The 25741-nt window shown below is 37.0% G+C and overlaps 1 protein-coding gene across 1 annotated transcript in view; it reads left to right on the forward strand.

Annotated features, from left to right (window-relative positions):
- SAMTOR (S-adenosylmethionine sensor upstream of mTORC1) overlaps positions 1-23847 on the forward strand; it is a 35040-nt gene extending 11193 nt beyond the window's left edge. The window contains exons 2-5 of the mRNA XM_080563686.1: positions 1330-1471; positions 10308-10481; positions 16062-16176; positions 21134-23847. Coding sequence (XP_080419812.1) covers positions 1330-1471; positions 10308-10481; positions 16062-16176; positions 21134-21763 — 1061 coding nt within the window. The 3' untranslated portion in view covers positions 21764-23847. The remainder of the gene's footprint in view (positions 1-1329; positions 1472-10307; positions 10482-16061; positions 16177-21133) is intronic.
- Positions 23848-25741: the final 1894 nt, after the last annotated feature.

Here is a 25741-nt window from a genome sequence, read left to right on the forward strand (position 1 = left end):
AAAAACAGTTGGGACAGAAGGAAATCTATTACTGCTAATTAAAACAAAGCACATCAAAGGAATTCTTGTAAATGGGTGAAAACCAGAAATCTCTTACTGATATGAGGACAAGTCATACTGTAAGCTACTTTCAGTCTTTAGCAGACATAGTCGGGTTATGCTTGGATACACTTTGTAAATATTTCTCTTTCATATTAAGGTGCTGCGAAAACTGGTTTTGGAACCATGTCGTTAAAAGCATGTTGCTTGTCAGAGTTGAATCTTAAAATGTAGTTCTACTCTTAATAACTTGCTGTTATCTGTATCAGCTTATAGATGCAAAATTGGTAGATAAATATTCTGCAGATTTATGTAAATCGATACCAGGTGTGTGCACACATTTGTGATTAAGAAACACAAAATGAATTAGTGAGGATCGTACTAGTGAGCATGTTTTTTTTCTCCTTCGTAGTGTAGAAGTGTCCTTTAGTTAAAGTATACCAAGAGTTTTCACGCTGTAGAAACCTCAGTAGGAATTGTGGCTTGCTACCAGTAGCATTTATCTTGTTTTTGTTTGACAGTACATTATGTAAAGCAAGCTTGAAGAAGTAGGTGCTTCCCAGCAAAAGTGGGAAAATCATGATGTTTAATTACTTTGAAGCGTCAGAATTTAACCTGCAAGTCTTCTTTTTCAGCAAGGTGAGGAAAGTGAAAATAAGCCTGTCCCTGGATATTGGCAGGTAAATTTGTCTGATTTTTTCGACTGTAGTCAGTTTGATTCTTCTGCACTGTCACCTAGATGCTAACTGGGTGAGACTGACTGTACAGGCAGACACTAGTGAAGCCTTGAATTCCTTTTCCAGTGTATCCAAAGAAATCTATAGCCTTGAATAAACCTTCAGTTAAGCAGTTTTACATGTAACATCATCCAGGGTAGCTGCTGTGAACAGGAATGCGACTACGAAGCCTTTCAGTCTTTCATTTCTTAAACTGTTTGTCAAGTTTAATAGCTGTGCACAGAAACCTGAAAGCAGAACTTCCTGGTAACTCTAATTTCACAGAACAAACTGAGCAAAATCCATATACTGAGAATATTGCTAGCTTCTCAAGTACCTGATAGTCCCTTCCTTCTCCAAAACCTGGAATTTTGTTTTTAACTAGAAAAATAGGACCTCATTTTTTGTTTTTAAATGCAGGTAAAGTAATCTCTTACTACATTATATAACTTCTTTTAATTGGAAGATGGGAATTTTGCCATCTACAATAAAGCAGCAATTGTCATATCTCGTGTGCAATTAGATATGTGTGCGTTGTATCTAATGTGCAATTTTTTGTTGTTGTTTTCTTTAGTGGGAGACTTTGATAAGATCTGGCGTGAGCACTGTGAGGATGAGGAAACTCTCTGTGAATATGCTGTGGCAATGAAAAACCTTGCAGATAATCACTGGGCAAAAACTTGCGAAGGGGAAGGCCGGATTGAGTGGTGTTGCAGGTAAACCCTAATGTATTTGAAAGATGTGATTGCACATTTCTATTTACAATTCTTTATAATACAGGATTTAAGGTTTTTTTTGTTGTTGTTTTTCAATTTTTAAGATTTGTTCTATAAAATGTTAATGGTTTATTGGTTCCTGAAACAAATAACCGTCTTACTGTTCCAGCTTATTAGGGATATGTAGCTTATGAAATGATTTCTTCTAATGTGAGACCTCAAATGCATCTTCAACAATGTTTTTTTTCCCCTCAAATGCTGAAGGTGTTTGCAAGTAGACCAATGAAGTAATTTTGTCTGAACCTAAACTGAACTAATGTAACAAGTGTAGTTCAAGTTTAATGTACAGAGTTTGGGTTTGCTTTGTGCATAGAAGTGCATGGATTTTAAACTTCCTACATGTCCTGATAACAAAATCATGGAACGAGTTCAAATAAATTATTTCAATCTTTGAGGAAACTTTAGGAGGATAAATGTTAGTCACTCGGGATTCCTACATAAAGTTGAGGCATGCCATGGAATCTGTACAGCAGAAAAAAAACCAATAGTTTGGAAATTTAACCTGGAGAAGAATTTATGCGTGGTCCTGCCTTTGGGAATGTCTGCAGACAGATGAAGATGCTGTACATCTGAGAGACAGACATACAGTGACTTTACTCATCTAGATGTTTAGAAAACCTGATTTCCCATCATCGTATTACAGTTCTTTTAAATGATGTGAGCTAGAGGAGGTCTATCAACTACATGTCATTAAGTCTTCGTAGGCATCTGTTAGTCTGTTCTTAGAATGCTGCAGTGATGGAGCTCTCCAACTTCCCTACAATCTTTAAAATCACTGAAGATTGAAAATAAATAGATTAAATATTAACAAAGTACCATTCTGTTCGAGTTCTGGAATAGTCACCCTGGAGGTGAGTGTTACATAGTAATAAGCAAAAGACAGTGAAGAAAAGCAGGCATGGTATCACTCGATTTAAACTTGTAACACAGGTCTTTTGATCCCAACCAATGAACAAAAAAAAGAGGGGGACACAGACTGTGAAACAGTTGGTGTAGAGTACATCACCTTGATGGCAAATTGAGATGTTCTGTGCCTGCTGGAAATGGAGCAAGTGATAACAAGCTCATTTTCTTTCTCTTTACAACAAACAAATATTTGAAAACCATTCCTTTATGTATCGATCGTTGATTCTTTAGGTTAAGAAAACAGTCAAGTATTTCTTACCCTTTCCTGGGCGTGTTTTGTGTTACGTTGTCTCATCTTCAAGAGAGGTGAATCAATTTGAAAGAACTATGCCCAAAACTGGATGCAGTGTCCCACTGGCATTGTCAGAGATAAATAAAATGAAAAAATACCATCGAGGTTGTACTAAACTCTTGTTATGCAGCTGGCCTTGTTTGATGGGTTTTCTGGTGGTTTTCTTGGTTGTGTTGGGTTTTGTGTCATCGACTTATGCTCACTTCTGATCCACAACTGTGAGTTTCTTTTTTACAGGCTTTCTCAGTTGCTAGTTGTTTCCTGGTGTTTATGCTATTCATTACTTCTGTAGAGATGTTGATCTTTGTCTCTTTACTAAATTACACTCTCTTAAATTATGCAGAGTTCTAATACTGAGATTTCTTGCAGCTTCTCTTCTGTCCAGCTTGGCGTCATTTGCAGAGCAGTTGAGAGGAATACTGACTGTTCTGGTTATCTGTGCGAGCACTGATTGTACTGGACCCAGGACTGATTCCCATGCTACATTGCTTGATATTTTTTACAACTTGATTGTCAACTGATCTGTGAAACTTTTTCAGTAAAATTATATGCACTTTATTTAAAGTAATTTCTGCTAAGTAGTATTCCCTTACCTTGTGCTAAGCTTGCCTGTTTCCCTGTAGGACAGGATAATGTTCCTTCCTGACAGTGGAAGAACAGTTGATGTCCTTTGTATTGAAGCATTTTGACACTCTCGCTTGTTTGTTTGTTGGGTGGTTGGTTTTTTTGGTAGTTCCCACAAGACCTACAGAGTAAACATTTAAATGTCTAGCTTGGGCCTTGCAGCATAAACTAAGAAGAAAATCCACCTGGTAGGAGACACTAAAATGCTCTGTCTCAGTATAAAGCTTCTTTTAAAACATGGACCTTTTCAGCCTGTAGAGTCCAGAGGTCAGGAAACTTACATCAGGGGAAAAAAAAAAAAAAAGAGGGTTACTTTTCACATTTTTGAAAACTGATGCCTGGATGGCTATATACCAAAACACAGCAGATTGACTTTGTGTTCTGCAAGTTTTTTGTTCCTTATCAAAGGACCAGGAGGTGTGCCAGACAGGTGGCAGGCCCCATTTTCCTTACTCCTCCTTGTGTCTAATTGCTTAATTGCACGCAAGAGAACTTTACGTGCATGAGACTTCACGGAAAGTTTTTGTTCGGTGCTTTAACTGTCTGTCATCATGACAGCAGGAAGGTAGCTGATGTATTAGATGAAATTTAATATGAGAGTGGAATGCTGAAAGTACTTGGGAACCACTGGTGTATCTCTGCTGAAGAAAGGATAGCTTGGGTTTTCTTGGTTTTCCTTTTAAGGAAGATCTTTTTAGACGTATGAAACAGAAAAGTGTTTTTTTCCACTAGATTGAAAAAAAAAATACTTTTTTTTGGTAACCTTTCCTTCACTTTTCTTGTGTTCTTGTATAACCAGATACCTGATAAAGTAAACCAGAGGATACAGAATAACCATCGGAGAAGCCATGTGTACTTCTTTTCAGGATCAAGAATAATTTTCCTGCCAGGTTATCCTTTTGAAAGTCTTTCTAGTTACTTAGTTGAAGATACTGGCAAAATGCGTATTGTGAAGTTAGTTCTTAAACCAGGTGACATAAAACTTACACTTTTACTTCATTAATTTTTATTTATAACTGCACATATTCAGATTCTAGAAACTTTAAAAGATAAAGCAGTAAGGGGTAGACTGTGCTGTTGACCATCTGCTGCCTTGTATAGGGCCATTTTTCTTTTATTTATCGTTCCATGGCAATACTATACAATTGCTAGCATGGGGGAAGAGTGCTTAAAACCTTGTCCCTTTCTAGATACAGCCTAGCTGAGTGGTGTTGTAAAAAGCCTGGACTGCACTGAGCTGTCTTTCCCTCGTTTTCTTTGTATATCTTTAGTAATCAAATGCAAAGTAGCAAATGATATTTGGAAACTAACGTTTCTGTTTCTCTTTCATTTCAGTTACGTTATGACAAAAAACTTAAACTGAAATGGGATAAGATTGCATTTACCCTGAATAATTGTCCTAACTCTTAATTTTTGCTGTCATAGGTAGCCTGGTGAACCTTTGTATGGACAATGAATGCCAGCCTGTTCTGGTTCTAGTTAAACCAAAACGAGCTAGACTAGCAGGTTTGCTTCTTTCTGTTGCTTTTGCATCAGTGTTAAGACTTGTGTTGACTTGGCTATTTTTTTAAATAACAAAAAGCAGAATCTGCAATTCTAACTAGCTAGCAATAGCTAACATGACAAAACATTATCTAGACCTGCATTTTTTGGTCTTTTGACAATTTTATGAGTAAACTGAAGAAATAAGGTCTTGATGAAGTTACTTTTTAGGGAATGCAGAACTGCGTGGAAAAACTTGTGGAGAATAGATGTTAAAATCTTACCTTAAATATTTGTTTTACTGAGATGGGCTTTGTAAGTGTTTGTCCCTGCATCTATTGCCAATCAACATTTTTATTAACAATCTGCTAGAATACAGTCTGTTCATAACATTTGCAAATGGGACCAAACAAGAATTGTCACTCTGAGGGCAGGACTAAGATTAATAATGATGTTAACTATACCAAATACTGTTAACTATGCAAATACAGGCCAGGAGTCATTGGTTATCTGTCAGTCTTTTAGAAAAGCATTTGGATTCTGTAGCAGACCACGAGCTTAATATGAAACACTCATGGGATGCTTTTTTCCCACAAAAGCAATGTTTTGTTTTTTTCTTTCAGCTAGGCTGTCTTAGTCATTAGTCAGATCTTATAAGATCTTTGAAAATAACTACTAGGTCTGTTTAGGATTGAAGGATAGAATAAATTAATGTTTGAAGCCTTTACAGTGCTGTTTTGTAGCTTTTTTGATGAATGCACTTAGTTGAGCAATTCACTTTCAATAGAATTAGTTAGAAGGGAGGTGGGGTAAAGAGGAGAAGGGAAACTATTTAAAACAGAAAAAGGATTTAATGCTCATTGTGCATGTTTGTATGACAGCCTTTATTTTTCCTTTTAAATACTTTGTTCTGACAAAACCGTATCTGTTTGAGTGCTAGAGCTAATTAGAGCATTGATCATACGATAACTGCTAACTATTTTCAAATTCTTGGAATCCTCTGGTAGTGAAGGATATTGCCCCCAGAACTTGGTTTGTGGTGTTGGGGGGTGGACACAACATTGGAGAAATGTCTGATTACAGACCTGTCTGTGTTTCTCAAAAGGATAATGTCTCAAATACCTGGAACTGAGACCAAGTATGAAAAATAAATTGGGAGAATGGGTTGTATACAAGTTTCTCATTGAACTTTAACAAAATATAATTAAGATAACTTATAATACCTAGTGCTATCATACAGGCTGAATAAAGGATTTCCTTAACCTAAATCTGTATGCCTATGACGACAGCAGAATGTTTTCCAGCCATCCTGCACGATTAATGTCTCCAAGGGACCTTAAAAACTCTCAATTTCTTGATTTTCTTCAGGATGAGGTAGGGGAGGTTAAACCTGTAGAAGAGCTCAAACATTTTTTTTCAGGCCAGCAGTTCTTTCAGTTGAGTTTAGGATACTTATTTGTAAATGTGTGGGAGGACAGAAGACAAGTTTTTGCAGACACGATGAGAAGTCTAGACTTTTCTTCAGCTCTGATGGGAAGTATGTTATTTCTCTATACCCTCACTGAACTTGATTTTTAATATTACATTCTGGTTAGTAAGTAGTGTAAGGAATGTAAGTAAGGCTCACCTTTTCTTCTTTGAAAAGCAGAAAAGATGGACTGTGTACACTTAGCCTGCAAAGCTGTCTCCTTGAAACTCTTGAGCATTCATAAAAAGCTATCATCAGAAACTGCTCTTTGCCAAGATAAAAAGTGACCAGCGTTAATTTAGTTGTTATTACTTGGCAAGAAAAGTAACTATTAATTCTTTCAACATATTTCAAATTTCATATGGTGTTTCTTTGGCAATTGAGGATTTGAAACATCACCCCCTCCCTAGTTTTTTATATTCTATTGAAACACATGGTTTTGGTTACTGTATTCTACAACAAAGCTTTTCTTTCATAGCTGAAGAGTATGAACAAATGATTTATCTCATGGATATGTATCATACTCTCTAACTGGAACTTCCTATATGTGTCCAGCCCAAATGGGACTGGGGGGGAGAGGGCTCAGAGAGGAGGCTGTTCAACTTGAACAAATTGGTTATCATTTCAGATTTGAAGTATAGAAAACAAATTTCACTGTGGAAATACCTGGAATTTTTGTATAAGCAAAATATGAACTTCACACTTTACCTGTCTCTGCCAGCAAACTTAAACAGTTTAGAACTGAAAAGTTTATTTTGCTGGTTTGTGTAAACTGTAGCAAGTGTTAGCTCAGGTAGCATTTGAATTGCACAGTTCTTCAAAAACAAGTGTGTTAATTGTAGAGCTAATATATCATCAAAGAGCAGAAGCTTAAATGTCAGTTAGAAATGGAGTCGTGGCAGTTCTCAGAGTTATAAAATAGATTCCTTAATTTTATTTCTCTTTGTAGGTAATTAAGGGATAGTCTATTCATTACTTGAGACAGTTGTTAAATGCAGAGTCTTAAGTAACTGCATACTCAAAACCACAGTGTGATTGGTGATGGGGTTTTAATAACCGTAAAGTTAAACGTGTGGCTGCATCAACAAGTTACTATAAGGGTAACCTGCTGAGTGCCTTACATTTTATTAACTACTGAGCAGTAGGTGCCAAGGTGCTACCCCATCATGTGTGTGAGGTCCACTTCCATGAGGGGAGTAGAGAGACAGCTCCTGTGAGGCTTTGGGAAGAAAACCCTCAGCGGTTATGAACTGCCATCTTAACCATTTTTTTGTTTGTTTGTTGTTGGGGGGGGGGGTATTTGTTTGGATGGGTGGATTGGATATTTTGTGCTTCCTTGTGGCATGGCACAAGTATGCAGACAGGATCTGAACATGAAGAGTTTTACCCAGTCTCCAGCCGCCTTTTGACTCTAGCCCCTCTTGTCCAGCAGCAAAAACCCAGGAGTTGATGATGCCTCTCACCATAGTTGACTTTGGTGTTTCATGACATCAGAACTCAGTTGACGTGAGAGAGAGCTGTAAAATAATGGGGAAGAAATACTGAATTACAGCAATACCAACTACGAGGAAGAAATAGCTTCTTCATAGTGACAGGAGAAGTTATCCTACATTTTGCAAGTAGATTATTCTCCTGCACAACAGCTCACAAGTGTTAACCTGGGCAGCATGACAGCCTGTAGCGACGGAAAAAAATTGATAGCATCAATAGTTGAGCAGAAGAAACAATACATTCCTCCCAAGTTTGTGGATTTTTTTGTTTGGTTCTGATTTACCTGTTGGTGTTGGTAGCTGTATAACATTATTTAGCCAGCTGTTGCTTCAGAATGCTTAAGAAAAGGTAACAAGAAAAAAGGCTTTTAGAGTAAAATTAAGACACTGCAAAATGCTTACAAAGTGGTAAGGTAGCTGTAACAGGGTGAGGAAGTGGATTTTCCTGAGTTTATCTTTTCTTTGACTAAATGACACACAGCTAAATAGTTATAAAAGACATTGTCTCTAAACTGATTATATGCTCGTGAACAAATAATTTGATATACTGTAAAATACAACTTTTATTAGCATAGCAGTAATAAGTCCAAGTCTTTTTCTGGGGTTTTGTTTTTTTTTCCCCTTAAGTTCAATGATGGACTTCTACTTTAACCTTGTTAATTTTAGAATTATTGTCTTCGTGTATATGCAATCTCTAATGGAGTTGGTATGATTTCACAGTTCATGTATTTGGGATTATTGTAGCCTGGACTGCTGGTATTGCTTCTGTGTGTGATCTTGCTCAATACTGCCAAGGTGTGGATCTTATAATTTCTTTAGTGTCTTTTCCAGCCAGCTTCTCTTTGGTCTGAAAATAGCTTTGGTTACTGAGGAGTTGTAAACTTGTTGACTATGAATATAATTTTTAATATGTTTGTTTCTCATAGGGCTGTTTACTACCGTAAGGTTACTGTCTGCATTTTAAACTTTTCATATTTACTGCAAGAATGCCTAGGGCCTGCTTAAGCAAGTAAGACTTGCTTGTACTTTGATTTTGTTAGGCACGGGTCAGTTTTGATCTCAAGGCCATTTAAGCATGTCAGCACAGAAATGCGTACAAGGTAACTTAGGTCTTTCCTTCACAGCAACAATTAACAACGTGGACACAATGGGCTACTGTAATTACATGTGTACAGATTCGGGGCGGTCATTCCCTGGCAGCTTGGGGTAAAGTGGCTTCTATCTGTACCTGTTTGATCATATGTTTCTCTTTATGAAACTCAACAATAATGACAGTTTTAAGCTTGTTCCTTCACATTTTCTGTGGTGGATATATTTGTTACCTACAATATCACCAACACTTAGATAAGGCCTCTGTATTCCAAGACCTTGTCTATTTGTGATTTAACCTGCTATATTATACCAACGTGTCTTTTTCCTGAATCTGGGAGGTGAAATACAAAGCGGGATAAAGATAATACAATATAAGGCATTATTAAACTAAATTTGAATTTGTCTTCTGGAACATTACCTCAAACCTCTGCAGCTTTTTTTAGAGGAAAATCGAATGTGTTTCAAGAAAGTATCATAAAAATGCGTTGTTATGAAAACATAATTTGAACAAGTACTATTTTTGTTAAACTTTTCATGCAAATGCTTGGCTGGTGCATCTAATTAAAAATACTGCTTTGTGCAGGGTGAGTCAGGCTTTTTAATTTCGCAGCAACAAATTGTTTCCATTTCTAGTTGTATTTTGTGGACAAAACAATTCGGTTATTCTCCGGAACATATGCTGGTGTCTCTTACAGTAATGCTGACTACTGGCTGAAGTATGCAGGTGCAATTTAACTCTTTTGATAACGTTCATTCCTTTAAACTGGTTAACCTTTCAGTTCATGTGTGACTGAATACTTTGTTCTGTTTCTTAACTAGCAAAATGCTTAAACAGGGAAAAAAAGGAAAGCTAAAATAAGTCTTCTGCAATAATACAGCTACTGCAGATGCTATTTTAAAAAGGAAAAAAAGGGGGGGGGCTCTAAATTAGAAACAGGTATAAATAAGTTAGGCCATAAGCCTGGGTTGTATTCACTTCTTTCCACATTCCTAAAGTGCACTGCAAGACACAGATGTTTCAGAAGTCCCTGCATTTAGGAGGAGCTTAGTTAAAACTGCGTGTATGCAAGCATGCCTTGATAGAGAGCTGTGGTGTTCAGGTGATAGCTGAAGTTACCCACTGGTGATGTTCTGACAAGACATCTGTTGTCTTGCATTGAAAGCTTATCCAGATAAAGGTAATTTGAGTCTGTTTATGCAACTGTGACTCACAGCCTGATATTTGGCAATAAAACACCTATCTGTTAATTGGGGGTGTGTCACGTCGTTCCTAAAGCTGACTTTCCAAAGTTGCAGTAAAGCCGAGATTTGTTCAAAAGATGACAGAATTTGTATCTCTTAAACCTCTGTCTTGTGTTCTGTCTACAGTAATGACCAAAAATACCATTTTATTTTTCTGGGGGATTTTTTTTGTCTTTTCAGTGTATGCCGAGAATATTTTCAGAATGGCGGGAAAAGAAAAGCACTTGAGAAAGATGAAAAAAGAGCACTTCTTGCTTCGAAGACCACTCCAGCCTTAAATGTTTCCCAGCCTCCCAAGATTGAAGAACCCTTACCGAGCCTTGGCTTGACAAATCATGAGGCTATAACAGAAGAGTAAGTTTTACTTGTTTTCCAGACTTATTTTCCTCTTTGTGTGATGAGACTTAGCTGCAGTTTTTCCCCATAATATATTAGAGAAGTCTGATACATTTGTTTTTCTAAGGGCATTTTCATGTGAATATATCCATGCCTAAAGAAATAGTTAAGCTGTAGTATAAGTTTTGGTGGATGCAATAAAGATTGCTTGAGAATGACATCTTAGTCATTGCCATTTAAGTGTTAGAGTAATTTTGCTTTTGTATGTCATTGTTGTGCAGTGCAATTTATATTAAAGCTTGAGGTGAAATAAGGGAGACGTTAATTAAGTTAGAATCTAATGGCTATTCAGTATTGTTGAAAAGTCAATTGCTTATGTAAGTACCAAGTGGCAAATGTAAATATCAGAGCACTTAAAACTTTCTGTTCATAAATAATTGCAGAGAAACTCTTGATTCCAATTATATACTTCAAAAGCAATTTTGAATTACAACCCTTAATTTTAAATATGCTAGTGTTCCGACGACTGGCTCTGCAGAAGTTGCACTATCCTTGAAGTATTTCCCTAACAACAGTTTTAACTTCTGTTTTTAACCTTCACTCAAGTAAGAGTTTTATTTTTCATATTCATGAGTAGCTTTTTTATTTCACTTACTGTCCACACTATTTTTTCCCTAAAAAAACAAGGCTCATGTTTGTGACGATTCCTTGTGTGATGTGAATAACTTAAGTTTAAAGGAATAAGAATGCATAGACACATTTCCATTGAATGTTTTATTTGACTTGTTTCATATTCTGCAGACAGTTGTAAGAACTGGTCCATGAAACAGTTTTCTCTGCTCTGTGAAGAGGGTTTCTCATTACTGTAACATGTCTGGAGTAAGCAACATTGCTGGAGTAAGCAACAAATGATAGTAAGGTTTTTAGTAGTTGTACAGACCTTATAGAAATGGGGCATATCTGTTATAAATCACTGCCCATAGAAGTCAAATACTAGTTTCATTTGTAAGGCTGTTATAGTTTAACCCCAGCAGGCAGCTCAGCACCACGCAGCCACTTGCTCACCCTTCCCAGGTGGCATGGAGAAGAGAGAGGTAAAAGCGTGAGAACTCATGGGTTGACATAAAGACAGTTTCCTGGGTAAAGCAAAAGCCACACGCACAAAATCAAACAAGGAATTCATTTGCTCTTTCCCATCAGCAGGCAGGTATTCAGCCACTTCCCTGAGAGCAGGGCTCATCACGTGTAGTGGTTTCTTGGGAAGGCAAATGCCATCATTCCTGCCTTCCTCCTCCTTTACTCCAGCTTTTATTGCTGAGCGTGACACCACGTGGTATGGGACGTCACTTTGGTCAGTCTGAGCCAGTCATCGTGGCTGTGTCACCTCCCAGCTCCTTGTGCACCCCCAGCCTCCTCACTGGCAAGGCAGCACCAGAAGCTGAAAAGTCCTCGGCTCTGTGTAAGTGCTGCTCTGCAACAGCTAAGTCGTTGGTTATCATCACCGCTATTTTCATCAAAACCCAGAACTCTTGGCAAGCACTGAGTTAGCTCAGAAGTAAAAGGTTCCATGATGGTTTTAAAACTTAAAAAAAGACCAGAAGATGCGAAAAAAAGTAGGTAGCACTCCATGAGATCCCAAAGGTAGTGGTAGAAAGTGCCATGGGAACCAGAAGTGCAAGTTGTATTGCTGCTCAGAAAGGCGCTCAGCTACTTCGATGAAGCCATTTTCAGATGCTCATGTTGCTCGCCTCTTTGCAAGACTAAAATTGGTGAATCTCACAGAAATAACTAATGTGGGCATACAGATGAAAGTGGAAAAGGACTGGTAATATGTTGTCCCCAGTACCTATTTCCATCCCAGAAACAGTTCTTATGTGTCTAACATTGCATCTTCACCTGGTGTGAAGCTGGACTTCAAAGTGGTTCAGTCTTGAAATACAAAAGTGGCTGTTATCTGTTGTTTACTAGCTTCTCCCTTTGTTCTGTTTGAGTATTGTCGTCTTTTTCCATCAGGTTAAAGTCTTGATTTTTATCCTTAATGGTAAAAATCATAACCTTCTTGCATAGATTCTTCTCAGGTGTTAGGTTGTATCTTAAGAGACAGTTAAGCCATCATTCCGTCTTTCATATAAGTGTATTTCAGCAAGTTAGTCCATCCCATGGAGTGCATTTATGTCTGGATGTTGCTAAAGATTTGAGATACACCAGTGTTGGCACTCAGAACCAGTTGTATAGCTTTGTTCTGCTCTTCTGACAACAGCATAGGGCCTCGGAATTTTTTCCCCTCCCATCCTTGGATAAACAGTAGCTTAATAATTGAAAATTGTAAACCAGAAGTTCAGCATTTGAAATGATTAATGACAAAGATGCAATGACTTTCCTGGTGGTTATATACCTATACTCTAGTTTCTAGTTTCCATCTACTTCCAAGAGAAAATGTCACTTGCCTGTACAACACCTAGTTAAAAATATGTGCATTTTTAAGGGGGCTAATAATCAAGAACTGTAGTCCATTCAATAAAGTTCTTGAAATAAGCAAGTGTAGGATAAGTTTAAAATGGACTCATTTCCAGGTTACGGACACTTCTTTACCAGTTCCTGATCTTTATTCACGTTTTCTACCACTATATTAGTGCGTTGGAGAGCTGTGGATTCAAGATGTATTTGGAGACTACCTACAGTGCAAAGCATTTCTCTTACTTTTCATATAGTTGCCTTGACTGAAAATCATTAGAAACGGGGTTGGAGGGTGATTATCAATGAATTCAGCAAGACTGCCTTTGTAACACAGTAATTGGCTCACCAGATCAGTGACTGTCACGTAGATGACAGTTATGTTTTCACTGAGGAATCTGACTTGAGAGTTGTAGTGTTTTTAAAAAAAAAAAAAAAAAAAGAGGAAGAAAAGCAGGTGTCTGCACCAGTGGTCTGAAGACCTCCAAAATTAATTGAAGCACTTAACTAAGATCCTGTTCTTATTGATAGAATAGATAGAACTGGCAGCCTGGGAACTGCTGTTAAGTTTCTCACTGCACCTGTGTTCAGAGGGGCAGCAGAACCTGACAAGCAGCAGGAAAGTCAAAACACAAGTGAGCACCTGAATCTCTGCTACTGTTAAGGTTTCAAAGTGTATTCACATTGAATTTGGAGTCCGGTAGTCTTACCAGAATGAAAGAGAAACCTGTAATTGAAAGAACACCTATTAAAGTGAAAGGAGAAACTTATCTTTGTCCTGTATCAAACATCTTGGGATCTGTTGTCCATTAGTGTAGAAGAGATGGCTTCTGCTCAGCTTGGGATACAGGGATGTAGCTATCCAGAAGCGTGCCGTAATGCTGTCAGAAGTAGTCTGAGCGGTGCAACCTCTTCACTGAGTCAAAAGCAACACCGCAGCCAAGAATGTAGGTTTTATAAGAGGGAAACAGAATGCATCACAGTGATTTTTCATTTTACCATAGGTGCAGTGGGTTCTCCTGGGGATTAGCAGGTTCTGTATTCTGTTACTTAAAATTAAGTCTAAGTATTTCATCTAACACTTTAAATGGAAAATGTTGAGACCTTTAGAGGCTGTTGCTCTTCTTTATGGGAAGTTTTCTCTGAGCTGGACTATAGAATCAAACTCTCATTTTGTTTCTTGTGGTCCCATGCATCTTCAATTATTTTGCTGTTACTGTTAGACTAATATAGAACATTAGTGTACATATAGTATTTGAATGAAAAAGTCTAAGCCAGTAGACTTGACGTGAAAAAGACACTAAGCCGTTAGAGTCTGTATTTGCTAGACAAGGAGGAGTGCTGCTCTGAGAAGTACTAACGTTACATGGAAAAAGACACCGCTTGCCTTAAGCCCATGTTTGTGATTTCTTGCCACATGGATCTCAATGGTCCTTCTGTGTCGTTCAATCTGTTGCACAGATTACATTGTCATTGGCATCCAAGTTGGGGAAAATTTTTGCAATCATCTTCATTTTGAAATCCCACTTGGCGTCAGCTGTCTCACAGGGTAGCTTGGCAACGTGTGTGGTTTTAACTGAGACTTAGAGGTAATCGTTGTGCTGTTTGCCTTGGTGGTGCTGGTAGTTTGACGGAAGAATTCCCTGGATATTTCCTATGTAGAAGGAAAATCCGTAAGATGGGTAGTGTTATTCAGCTGAAGGCAACAAGGAATCTTCTCTTGCTTCTCTAACATCATCTTCATGATAGGTCATTGAGAGTTAAGGAAGAGTTTGGGGAGGAACATAGAGAACTCTGATCTCTTTATTGCTTCTTAAAAAGTTTTTCCGTGGTATTGCTTACAGTTTTATTGTTGATGTGAGTACAGCCATGGCTTTTTTGGACTCCATTAGCTCTGTAGATCTGTTTCTGAAAGTTTTTGCAGTTATATTTCTCTAGGGCTGAATCTTTCTCAGAAAGGCAACAAATGATATTTTGGAGGTGCCAATTTAGAATTGGCTACAGAAACTGGAAGCAAAAAGCAACACTCACTCACTGGAAAGTTATCAGTCTCCTCCCTGCGAAAGCTATGAGTTCACTTCTGTTTGCCTCCGTTAACGGATTTTGGGTGTTCTAGGTTCTTACAAAACATAACGGAAAATTCTTAGCTATAGCCCTGTAAATGGTCCAATAGAAGGAATTCAAACTCTTGAGCACTAGTGGTCCAAGTGGTTATTGCTCCAACTTCACTCACCAGTTTTTAAGTTTGTGGTGCTGTACGGACTGATCCAACTTTCATAGCACCCACTGAAAATTAAAGTTGGAGTGAAGCTCAAGCAGTCATCCATTTTCAAAAATGCTAGCTAAAAGAAAGCTAATAGAATATTTTTAGATATTTTGCATGGAATAACTAGATGTTTTCACATTCAGGGATATTTTTGTTTACTTTGGAATACAAGTGGATGTCCTCTGCTTAAGCCAGTTATGACACTTGACTTCAGATGCCCTTTAAAATGGGGCTGACGAGTAGGTAGGTCATGGAGTGCTGTCAGTTTCTCTTATGTACTCCTGAAACTTCAACTCTAATGACTTGTGTCAATTAAACGTCGATAAGTACCAGAAAAAGGTAAGTGGGGAAACACAAAGCGATAGAGAAATTACTGATCAGCATGAGTAGTGGACACACTGGTTGCCATTTTACTTTGCTACTATAAGTACAAGTTAGGAGGAAGTTTTACACTCAGAGGCTGGGAAGGCAACAGAACAGGCTGCCCCGAGCAGCTGTGGATGCCCCATCCGTGGAAGTGTTCAAGGCCAGGCTGGATGGGGCTTTGGGCAATCTGGTCTGGTGGGAGGTGTCCCTGTCCATAGCAGGGAGGGGTTGAACTACATGGTTTTTAAGGTCATTTCCAACCTGAGCGGTTCTATGAAGTTAAAGTATTACAGGTACTCTTAAGGTAAATTTTTCAGCTTGAGGGGATCATCTGCTTTACTGTTCTTTTGATTCTTTAGACGTCTCAGCAGTTCAGTTAAGGCATTCACTTATATTAGTCACTGCCATAGTATTCAACAAGAATATCTTTTATGTTAATTATGTGAAATTGTAATTCAGAATATAGCTTCAAAAATAACACTTGATAAAACTGAATTCTTGCTGCTTCTTAGGTTGCTTCACTCCTTGGGAAAGATCAGATTACTTGACGTTGGTAGCTGCTTTAATCCGTTTTTGAAGTTTGAAGAATTTCTGACAGTTGGCATAGATATTGTTCCAGCTGTTGAGGTATGTAACATTTACTATGTTTGATATAAATTTGGCTCTCAAATATCTTAGAATACTTCAAAATGGCTGAAAAAAAAAAGTTGTTTAATACTTCATCAGTATGTATCCTAAACGTCTGTGTTTTAAAAAAAAATGGTGGTCCTTCTATTACATCCATTCCCATGAACAGGCTTCAAAATAATAGCTAAATGTAGTTTGATTTTAAAATACGTTTTTGTTCAAGAGTTATGCCTTTATAATGCTGTTGTGCATCTTAAAACTGGAAAAACTTTAGCCATCTTTTAATGCAGTTTCAGATGAGTTCTTGCATCTTAAAAGCCGTAAATGAAAATTGAGTAGGCTTGTGCTTAGACTTGAACCTCTGGTAAGCTGCATTTGCTGACAGAAAGAAATAATCAGTGCCTCTACTTGGTGTATTTTTTGTGGGGAGTTTTAGTAACCAGAAGTGCTCTATAAAGGGGATTTTCAGTTTATTGCTACAGATACTAAACTGTAATTCTGAGGACAAGATTACTGTTTAGGGAACTTTGTAAGGTGAGTAATACATTTGGGGTAATGCAACAATACAATTGTTTCACTTTCCCTATGTAGTAAGATTTCCAAATGCATTAACTTTGCTGTAATCATGTTTCTTCTGTCTTTCCCTCTTGATCTGACTTTTTTTGTCAGTCCTAGTAGTATTTATTAACCAAGCACACAGTATTAACCAGGCAAAATGACAAAGTGGAAAAAGGAAAAGATACATAAAGGAATGAATTTCTGTTAGAAAATGTGAGACCTTTTACCATACATACCTTGCTAACTTCTACGAAGCTGAATTTTTATAATAGCTTAAAATTAAAATCAGTGGCATAAGGTAACCCTCTCTAGATGTGGAGAGGTACGAGTACAATAATACAGTTAACTTGAAAGCAGTCAGTGTTCTGTTGTTTGCTGCAGCGTGGTTTACATGCAAAATAAGTGACATTTTGTTGTGGTCACCAGGTTTAGTTCCCTAACACCTAATTTATCTCTAAGCACATATATATAAAAAAAATAATAAAAAAAAGATAATTCTTTAGAAATATTTGAGTCGTATAAATTGCTTTTTAAAGTAACTCAGTGCTGGTTTCAGCTAAAACACAAAGCAACTATTAATGGACTTCATCTTGCCTAATTTGAGGAATAGGCATCAGTTGCCCAAGCACAATTGCTTGCTACCACTGGAGATGCTGTAGGACATCAGCATAGGGTTGTTTCTTGTTCATGACGTGTGATGTGAAGGAGATAACATGCCATTGTGAAGTGGCATTTAAAATGGCCATACATGGCAAGTAAACTTCAAGCTGAGATGTGCGCAGCCCAGGTGTCTACATCCAAGGTTCTATGTTCAAATTACTGCAGGTCTATTAAAACTAGAATCAGCGAAACTTAAAAATCTCCTCTTTCACGGTGAGGTGAATTACGTTCTGATCTCATGATCCCTGATCCTTTATTGACTAGCTCTCCAGTGACTGTAATAGAAGCCTAGACACCTGAAGTTACATGACACAAGTCTAAACATTAATTTGAGGTTATACATAATTAATATTTTACTATGTATTCAGTCATGCTATTTTCCTTTAAAAAAAATTACATTTCTTCTTAAGAAAATAAGTTTAAATTTAGAGTGACCAAAATCATTATTGGAAAAGTTCTAGACAGGTTACTTCTGTGGATGTAATTGAGGAATACAAGTAATCCAGGCCAGACAACAGAAGAGAGGGGCTAGTCAGCATTTGTGTAATTTGTGTACTAACCAGTTCTTCAGGCTCTCTCCCAGTGCAGTCGAACGATAAGATAATTGATTTCCTGCATTCCGACATAGCAGCATACCTTGATGACAGGAACTCACTGGAGCACTGCCGTACAGATCAGCATGGTTACTGTGAGGCCTGCCTCAGGTTCACCAGCTTCTCTTACTGCCATTCTCTTGGTACCTTGGTGTATTCAGGGCACCTTGCAACTTAGCGTTCTTGGAGTAAAAAGGAACACAACTGGTGCACTCAAATGCGACCTCTGTAGTAAGTTCAGGCCCACCTCCAAACTAAAATTAATAAGCGCTGATGTATTTGGGATGACTCTGCTTTGAGCTGCATCAGCAGCGTAACCTGAATAAATTTATCTCTTGGCCAGCAGTTGTCTGCGCTGATTGTAGGATTTCAGAATAACAGCCAGAGGGCTCTTAGGGGAGTTGATGTTGTCTTCTGACCTAAAAAATCGATGCACTAACTTAGTTGTTGAAGTTGAAAATAGAAGAACCTGTAAAACCTTCTCATTTAGCTGATCTTTTAGGTAAGATACCAAAATGTTTTTTGAAAGATATTGAAACATGGAGGCTTTTTAGGAAGTCAGTTTGTTAAATAATGTTGAATAAAGAGTTAAATAATTATGTATTAATAAGAATAGGCTAATCCACTATCTGTATATAAATATTTTAGATATAGAAGTAGCAGTTGAGTAAAATACTTCAGATAATTTGAGGAATTTTGAGGATGTACTTGAAAAATTGTCAGAGGAACTAAAATGTTTATTTAATAAGAGAATCATAAAATCATAAACAAAAGAATGTCTTCACAACATTTAGAATCTTTTATTATACAGAAAATACAACTGTGTGATATGAATGCAAAAATACATTTCTGTTAAACATTCTGGGTGTGTGCTTTGTGTGGTGGGGAGGGGTACTGCTCAAGGGGAAGAGAGACTAAGGTAAGCAGAACAAGTTTCTTCTTGACTGGTGCTTTTGTTGGTCACTCCTTCAAACACTCGGTGACACAAATATTCCAGAGAATAATTAGCAGCTGTTATTTTCCTACAGGAGTTTCACTTGTCTACTTGTCAGGGGAAAGGAGGAGGCTATAATTGAAATGAACGGCAAATCTCAATTTGGTGAAAGTCCCAATATAATTTTATAGTGCCGGGAAACAAGCTGAATATGCAGCAGATGTTGTATTGGAGTAAATACAGTCTGAGACAAAAAAAAGTCTGGGATGGTACTGACGTTAAGGAGAAAAGACAAGTTGGATTGAGTTCTTAAATGTCAATGTACGCACTGAAATACGAGTTTGCTGTTTCAGCGTCTAGAAAGACTGTAAGATCAGTTCAAGACTTGTGCATCGGGAGTAGCAATCCCCACTTTAGCAGCATAGCAACATTTTTGTCATAAAACTGTCTTGCAGAGTTCAAATTCCCCCTGAAACATATTTTAATCATGAAATTTTCTTCTGCATAACTGTTTTATTAGTATCTTTCAACTGCAGAGAAATACTTGCAGTGTAATTTTTTTCAGCTGTGTATGTGTAGCCTTTAAGTCCTTCTCCTAAGCAAAGTTAGCATGTTACCCTGGAAAATTATTTTCCAAAGCACTATTCTTCTGAAGTTGTTACTATATATCCTGAAGTTACTACTGTTGATTTCCTGTTCTAAATAGTACAAGGAAGCAGAATATAACCCTGCAGATATAATGATTGTAATTATTTCCCTACGATCAAGTAATTTTAATTAAAATCTATCTTGAATTATTTTTTCATCTGTATCGGAGGCCAAGATTAAAGCTATTGAAAAGTAAATTACAAATTTTTGGAAGATTGATTTACTCTTTCTAGTTTTCTGCATGTTCTCTGGAGAGAATGTGATTTTATATATAAAGAAATGTTATCTTCTACTTGGGAACAACGACGCATATCAGTTGCTTTATGAATACCTTTGCAATAATGTTGATTTGTTTAATATTGCTTCATAAAATATGCTAGAAATACTCTGGGGAGGGGGATATGAAAATGCAGCAGGTCTACCTCCACCTTTCTGATATGCTCTGGAGAATGTTTTGTCGCAGCTCTAATATTCACGTAGCTGTTTAGCAGTCTGTTTTTCCACTGCATGTTCTGTAAGCATTAATAACAATTTTTGTTTCTATCAAGTTGCAGCCTTGTATCTCAATACCTTTTCATGAAAGAAGTCAGTACTAGGCTTTGAATATAAAATGTCAAAACTTAAGCCTAGTGAATAACCTACTATTTTATGTTTTTTGAGTTCTCTGTGATTAAGGGTGTTATGAATTTGTTCTTTTGTATGTTGTATCAGGGTGTCACTTTCAGTCTTTGACAGCTTGAGCACACAAATGGTTAAAAGAAGAATTTAAAACTCGTATCTTGCCCAAATGTCTACTGGTAAACTTTGCATTTGCAGCAAGGTTAAAACTTGTACCTTCATCGTTGTTACAAAGTAGTTAGTGTACTGTAACTTTCTGATGTATTTTGCCTTGCAATAGTTTCTTCCCTTTTCTGTACCAGGAAGGAACATCTCTTTTTTCCAAGTGATCAAATTATGAAGCCTCTTGGATTCTTTAAAGAGCTAGTGGAAATACTGATAATGTTGAATTTATTTCCTATTTACTTATTTCAGGTTTGTTTGTTTTTTAAAAAAATAAAAGGTATACAATTTAAAACCCAATATAGTCTAGATTGGAATTTTAAGAATTGCATTGTTTTACTCTGTTGTCGTACCTTAACATGGAATTTTATTGGCAATGCATGATATACTATGAAAGCATGGGATCTGGGGGAAACGAGCAATGTACACTCATCTGAATTCTTTTTAAATCAATTGTGAGATAGTTGATTTGATACATTCTATTAGGGCTTTCTATTTCATTTCTTTGTTTTAAATGAACAGTTCTCAGCTATCAAATCTCCACTAAATTGCTGCATATCTCAAATCATTCTTGGCAACTGTGAAAGCTAGTAATATGCATTACTTTTAAATTGCTGTTTTAGAGTGCTTGATTTAATAGCAAGAGGGATGTTCAGCGGGCTTGAATTTTCCTCAAGGAATTGAAGAGGATGTTGTTCATCATTCTCCGGGTGTGAGTTGTATTTGCTCTTTAAACTAACCTTGATGTTTGTTTGTTTTTTTTCTGTTTTTCTTATTTCACCAGAGCGTATACAAATGTGACTTCTTGAATCTACAAATTCAGCAACCTCTCCAACTGGCACAAGATGCTATAGATGCCTTCCTTAAGCAACTGAAAAATCCTATTGATTCTCTACCTGGAGAACTATTCCATGTCGTCGTTTTCTCGCTCCTCCTTTCTTACTTTCCATCACCTTATCAACGATGGATATGCTGCAAGAAGGCACACGAACTTCTCGTATTAAATGGCTTATTGCTTGTAATAACTCCTGATTCATCTCACCAGAATCGCCGAGCTATGATGATGAAAAGCTGGAAGATTGCCATAGAGTCCTTGGGTTTTAAACGCTTCAAGTATTCCAAGTTTTCTCACATGCACCTGATGGCTTTTAGGAAAATCTCCCTTCAAACAACAAGTGACTTAGTTAGCAGGAACTATCCAGGAATGTTATATATCCCGCAGGATTTCAACAGTATAGAGGATGAGGAGTATTCCAACACTTCCTGCTACGTTCGATCAGATACAGAAGATGAACAGCTAGCTTACGGTTTTATGGAGCTACCTGATGCTCCTTATGACTCAGACTCTGGAGAAAGCCAGTCTAGTTCAATTCCTTTTTATGAGCTCGAAGATCCTATATTGCTTCTAAGTTAATGTAGTAGTTGACATGCTAAGTCAAACCTCTTGCTTAACTAATTTTGCTATACTAACGTGGGCTCAACACACAACAACGGTTTGCATAAAGAAAATGCAACGGTTTACAGAGTTTGCTATTTTTTTCTACTTTTGAATTTTAAAATTTATTCTTGTATGAAAGTGAAAAAAATACAAGTTTTATGCAAATGACTCTTGTCATAGCATAAATTGCTGTTACTTTCTTTAGAATATGTATCACTAATTTTCTTCCAGAAAGGTACCATTCTTTTCTTTAGTGCTGTGAAGTGTGAATTCTATTTAATTTGCTAAATGTTGTTTCAATATTTTAACTCTTAATGTGGTTGAGCATAAGGCACTGGAGTTGTTGGGCTTCTGAGAAGTATATGTAGGAAGAAATAATTTGCACTTTAATTAAATGTGCAGATAGGTTAAGATGCTTGGTTACACATGTCCCTTTTTAATTATGGAACAAAGCTTTCTTTCCAGAATTTCTTTTGCTCTGGTTAAGCCTGGGCTGGAGAAACTATAATGCACATTTAATTTTACTTTAATTGCAGCCCTCTTGAGATAACACCAAAACACTGGAATATATTAATCCATAGTCATACATGTTGTGTACTTTCATTGGATAAATAGCAGATAGACATGGGATCTCTGAAGAGGTTATCCCCCAGACACAGAGAAGTATGGTACGTCTAGACAATTGTTTCACTTCAAAGCTGGAACAGGGTTTTGCAATTTTCAGTGTACAAGCACTAACATACATCAGCATTTCCCCAATGTGTTCTGTATTTTTTTTTTGGGGGGGGTGGGAGTGGTGGTGGTTTTTTGTCATGTTTTAAAGTAAATTATTTATGTGTTTTAAAAACAAACTTTCTTTAATTTGGGAGGTCTACAGTTAAGAACAATTGTATGATAATTACAGACTGATTTTGTTTAAAAAAAAAAAGGAACATTTTCACAAGATTTTCAAGGACACATGTATTTGCACAAAAGACATTCAGACCACACAACTGAAGTTAACATACACTATTTCATTTGCTTATTTGGACCCCAATCTTCTGTTTAGTTAAATGAAAAACCCATAGCTGTCTGAAAACTGGTCTGCACTGTAAGAAGGTAAACCAAGTTGTTTATGTTTATGAAATTTTTTAAATTGTGTAATAAATTTGTGAGTACTTTGCCGGAAAAAAATAATCTGTTCAGCATTAAAAATAGAGGATTCAGTATTAGTTTAGCTTAGATTGCCCTCCATTTAAAAATGACCAGAATTTTCAAATTTGAATGTTAGGCTTTAAAATCTATAAGTGAGTGCCTATCAGAAATGATTGGAATTAGGTGCCGCATCATGGATTTAAGACTGACGGCAGCAACATGGTAGAAAATACAAATACAGTGTAAAGTTTTGTAGGTGGAAACACACCTTACAACATTTCAATCTGCCATGTTATTTTTATAATACGGATGTTACCAGGTAAACTGAAGTGTTAGTGTGGATTTTACAGTAGTTGCTACAAAAATGAAAACTTTCCATTGAAGTTTTGCACTGAAAGTGCCAGTTTGACCTGTCTGTTTTTTCTTGTATACAACTTCCTACGAAGAGTCATACTGTATTGGTCCTACTTACACTCAAATATGAACTGGACTGCAATGCTTTATTCTTTAATATAAGCTTTCTGTGTCTCTTTTCATAAATGTGAAGTGTTCCCAAACATCTGATTCAAAACTGTTATTCGATCTGAATGATATAGTTGTATACAAACCAAACACCTATACAGCTTGTGTATAGGGGAAAAAAAAAAAAGACAAGTTATCGTGGTTGACTTAATTTTTATGGAAAATACCTAATGAAATATACAACAGATTCAAAAACAGCTATAACTCAGTGTTTGCATCTAATGCAATATAATGCAAGAAAATACCATTTCACTTTCACTAAAATGTTCATCAGTCAAAACCGCTCTTCTTTCACTGACTCCAGCAATGCTAGTGTTAAAGCTAAAATATTGGTGCTATAAATAAAGCTGTTTTTAGAAATCTAATCTGCACATACTTCAAAGTCTACCTAGCATTTTAATTGATATTCCTCTAAAAAAAAAGTTGTGTACCAGCTGACAGAAATGTTGGCATTGGTCAATGTAAATTGGTTTGTGATTCATACAAATGAGCCAAGATTTATCCTTAAAGAGTTTAAAACATAATTATTTAAAATTTAGGCCTTCTTGGCAGCTCAGTGACACCATTGTATTTGTGGTTTAGGGACCTGAGATTTGTAACAGCTTGGTTTTCTTGCCGCTTATTCTAAATACCTGAAGTGTTCTTTCTTTTTTTTTTTTTTTTTTAACAAGGGACAGTGGATTGTGGTGGAGAATGAAAGTCAGTTTTACATAAATACTTACACCTCCCTGAACAATACTAGTGATAGTGGGAGTTGTTGGATATTTAGATTTGGTGCAAGAGGAATGTTTCTAGGTTATGAAATGTTTGAAAATTTTGACTGGGCAAGAGATGACACATCTCTTGTTCTTAAGGTGCTGGAGAGGAAAAAAAAAGTGTATTTGCATTTTTGTTGTCTTTATGTCACTACTTTTTGTGAACAAAGCACATTTATTAAAAAAAAAAAAACTTTAAGACATGTTTCTTTGAGATGTGGGTGTTCCGTTTCTTTTTCTCTTGCAGTTGGTTTACACTGAAGTCCAGTAAAACCAATGCACAGTTCTTATTTTCAAGAAAGCACTTGGGTTTATTTTATAAACTGGAATCTAGTAAAGAAGTTAAGTTGAAACTGATGTACTAAATTTCTACATCTCAGTTGTGGCGTGAGCTTTATGGAAGTATTTCTGGAGTTCCTCTAGTTGATCTTGTATCATATTTATTTTCTGCCTACTTACAGTGTGACCACTTAGTAATGCAGTTCCTCTTTCCATTCTAGATGTTCTTAATTTCCCCTCTGTCATTTTGAAATATCTTTGCAGCAGCTACAGTAAGTTTGCCCTTTGAAATCATTCCTGTATTCCTCCACATAATGGTTTTGAGTTCTGCAGGTGCTGTGAAAGGATGGCAGTGGGAAAAGCAACCCAAAGAACTGAAAATGCAAGGCTCCTAATCAGGTCAAGATTGTAGGAAAATTAAATTTCAGCAGATCTTAAGTGTGCCCCTAGCACTGTAGAGTTTAGCTGGTGTATTCTGGATCCCTTGCTTTACAGTGAAGATTAAAAAGCGTCGTTTCACAGAATTTTCCTATCCTTTTCTGCTTCAGGGAGACTTGCTGACTTGCCTTTGGAAGTGATTATTAAAAGTGCTTTTAATCATACCTCCACTCATCCACAGCACATCTTTGATTCCTTGCAAAGTTGGGTTATTCAGGTTCCTGCTCCTTTATTCTCACTTTAAATTCATTGTTTTATTCCTGTGGAATAGTGGGTAGACTTTTAGAAGGGTTGCGTTTAGCAAACTTGCATTGAAAACTTAGCTGCTTTTTCTTACATTTCAAATAAAGTACCATCTAGGAAGCTCAACAAGTAGTTGTTGAAGAAACAGTGTCAATTAAGTGTTTTCATGATGCTACTAAAGCATCTGTAGCAGGTGCTTCTAAAGGAAAAACTCATAGCTTAAAAAAAAAAAAAAGCATATTTTTACTGGATAGTTTTTACTTAAATTTTGAGGAGGGTTTAGGAGGGGTGCCTGTGACTCAGGTGCCCAGCAGCTTCAGGCAGAAGAGAAAGCATGACCAAGTTTCAGATCTTTGAGTGGCCAGCTGCTGCCAGTCAGCACTTCTGCTTCTTGTCAGGGGGAAGGAGGGGGTTACCCACGGTGAAGGGATTGCAGGAAGGAGGGCCATAAACCTGCAGGAAGCCAGCCCTCTGGCAGTTCAAGGAGCCGCTGTGTGGCGGCTGTCTGCACTTCCAGCTCAGCTACCCCTGATGTGCCTGTGTAAGCAATGGCCCTGTTAAGGTCTAGGAGCTTCCTCCTCCC

Source organism: Anser brachyrhynchus, assembly GCF_964034855.1.
Source record: "Anser brachyrhynchus genome assembly, chromosome: 1".
NCBI lineage: Eukaryota > Metazoa > Chordata > Aves > Anseriformes > Anatidae > Anser > Anser brachyrhynchus.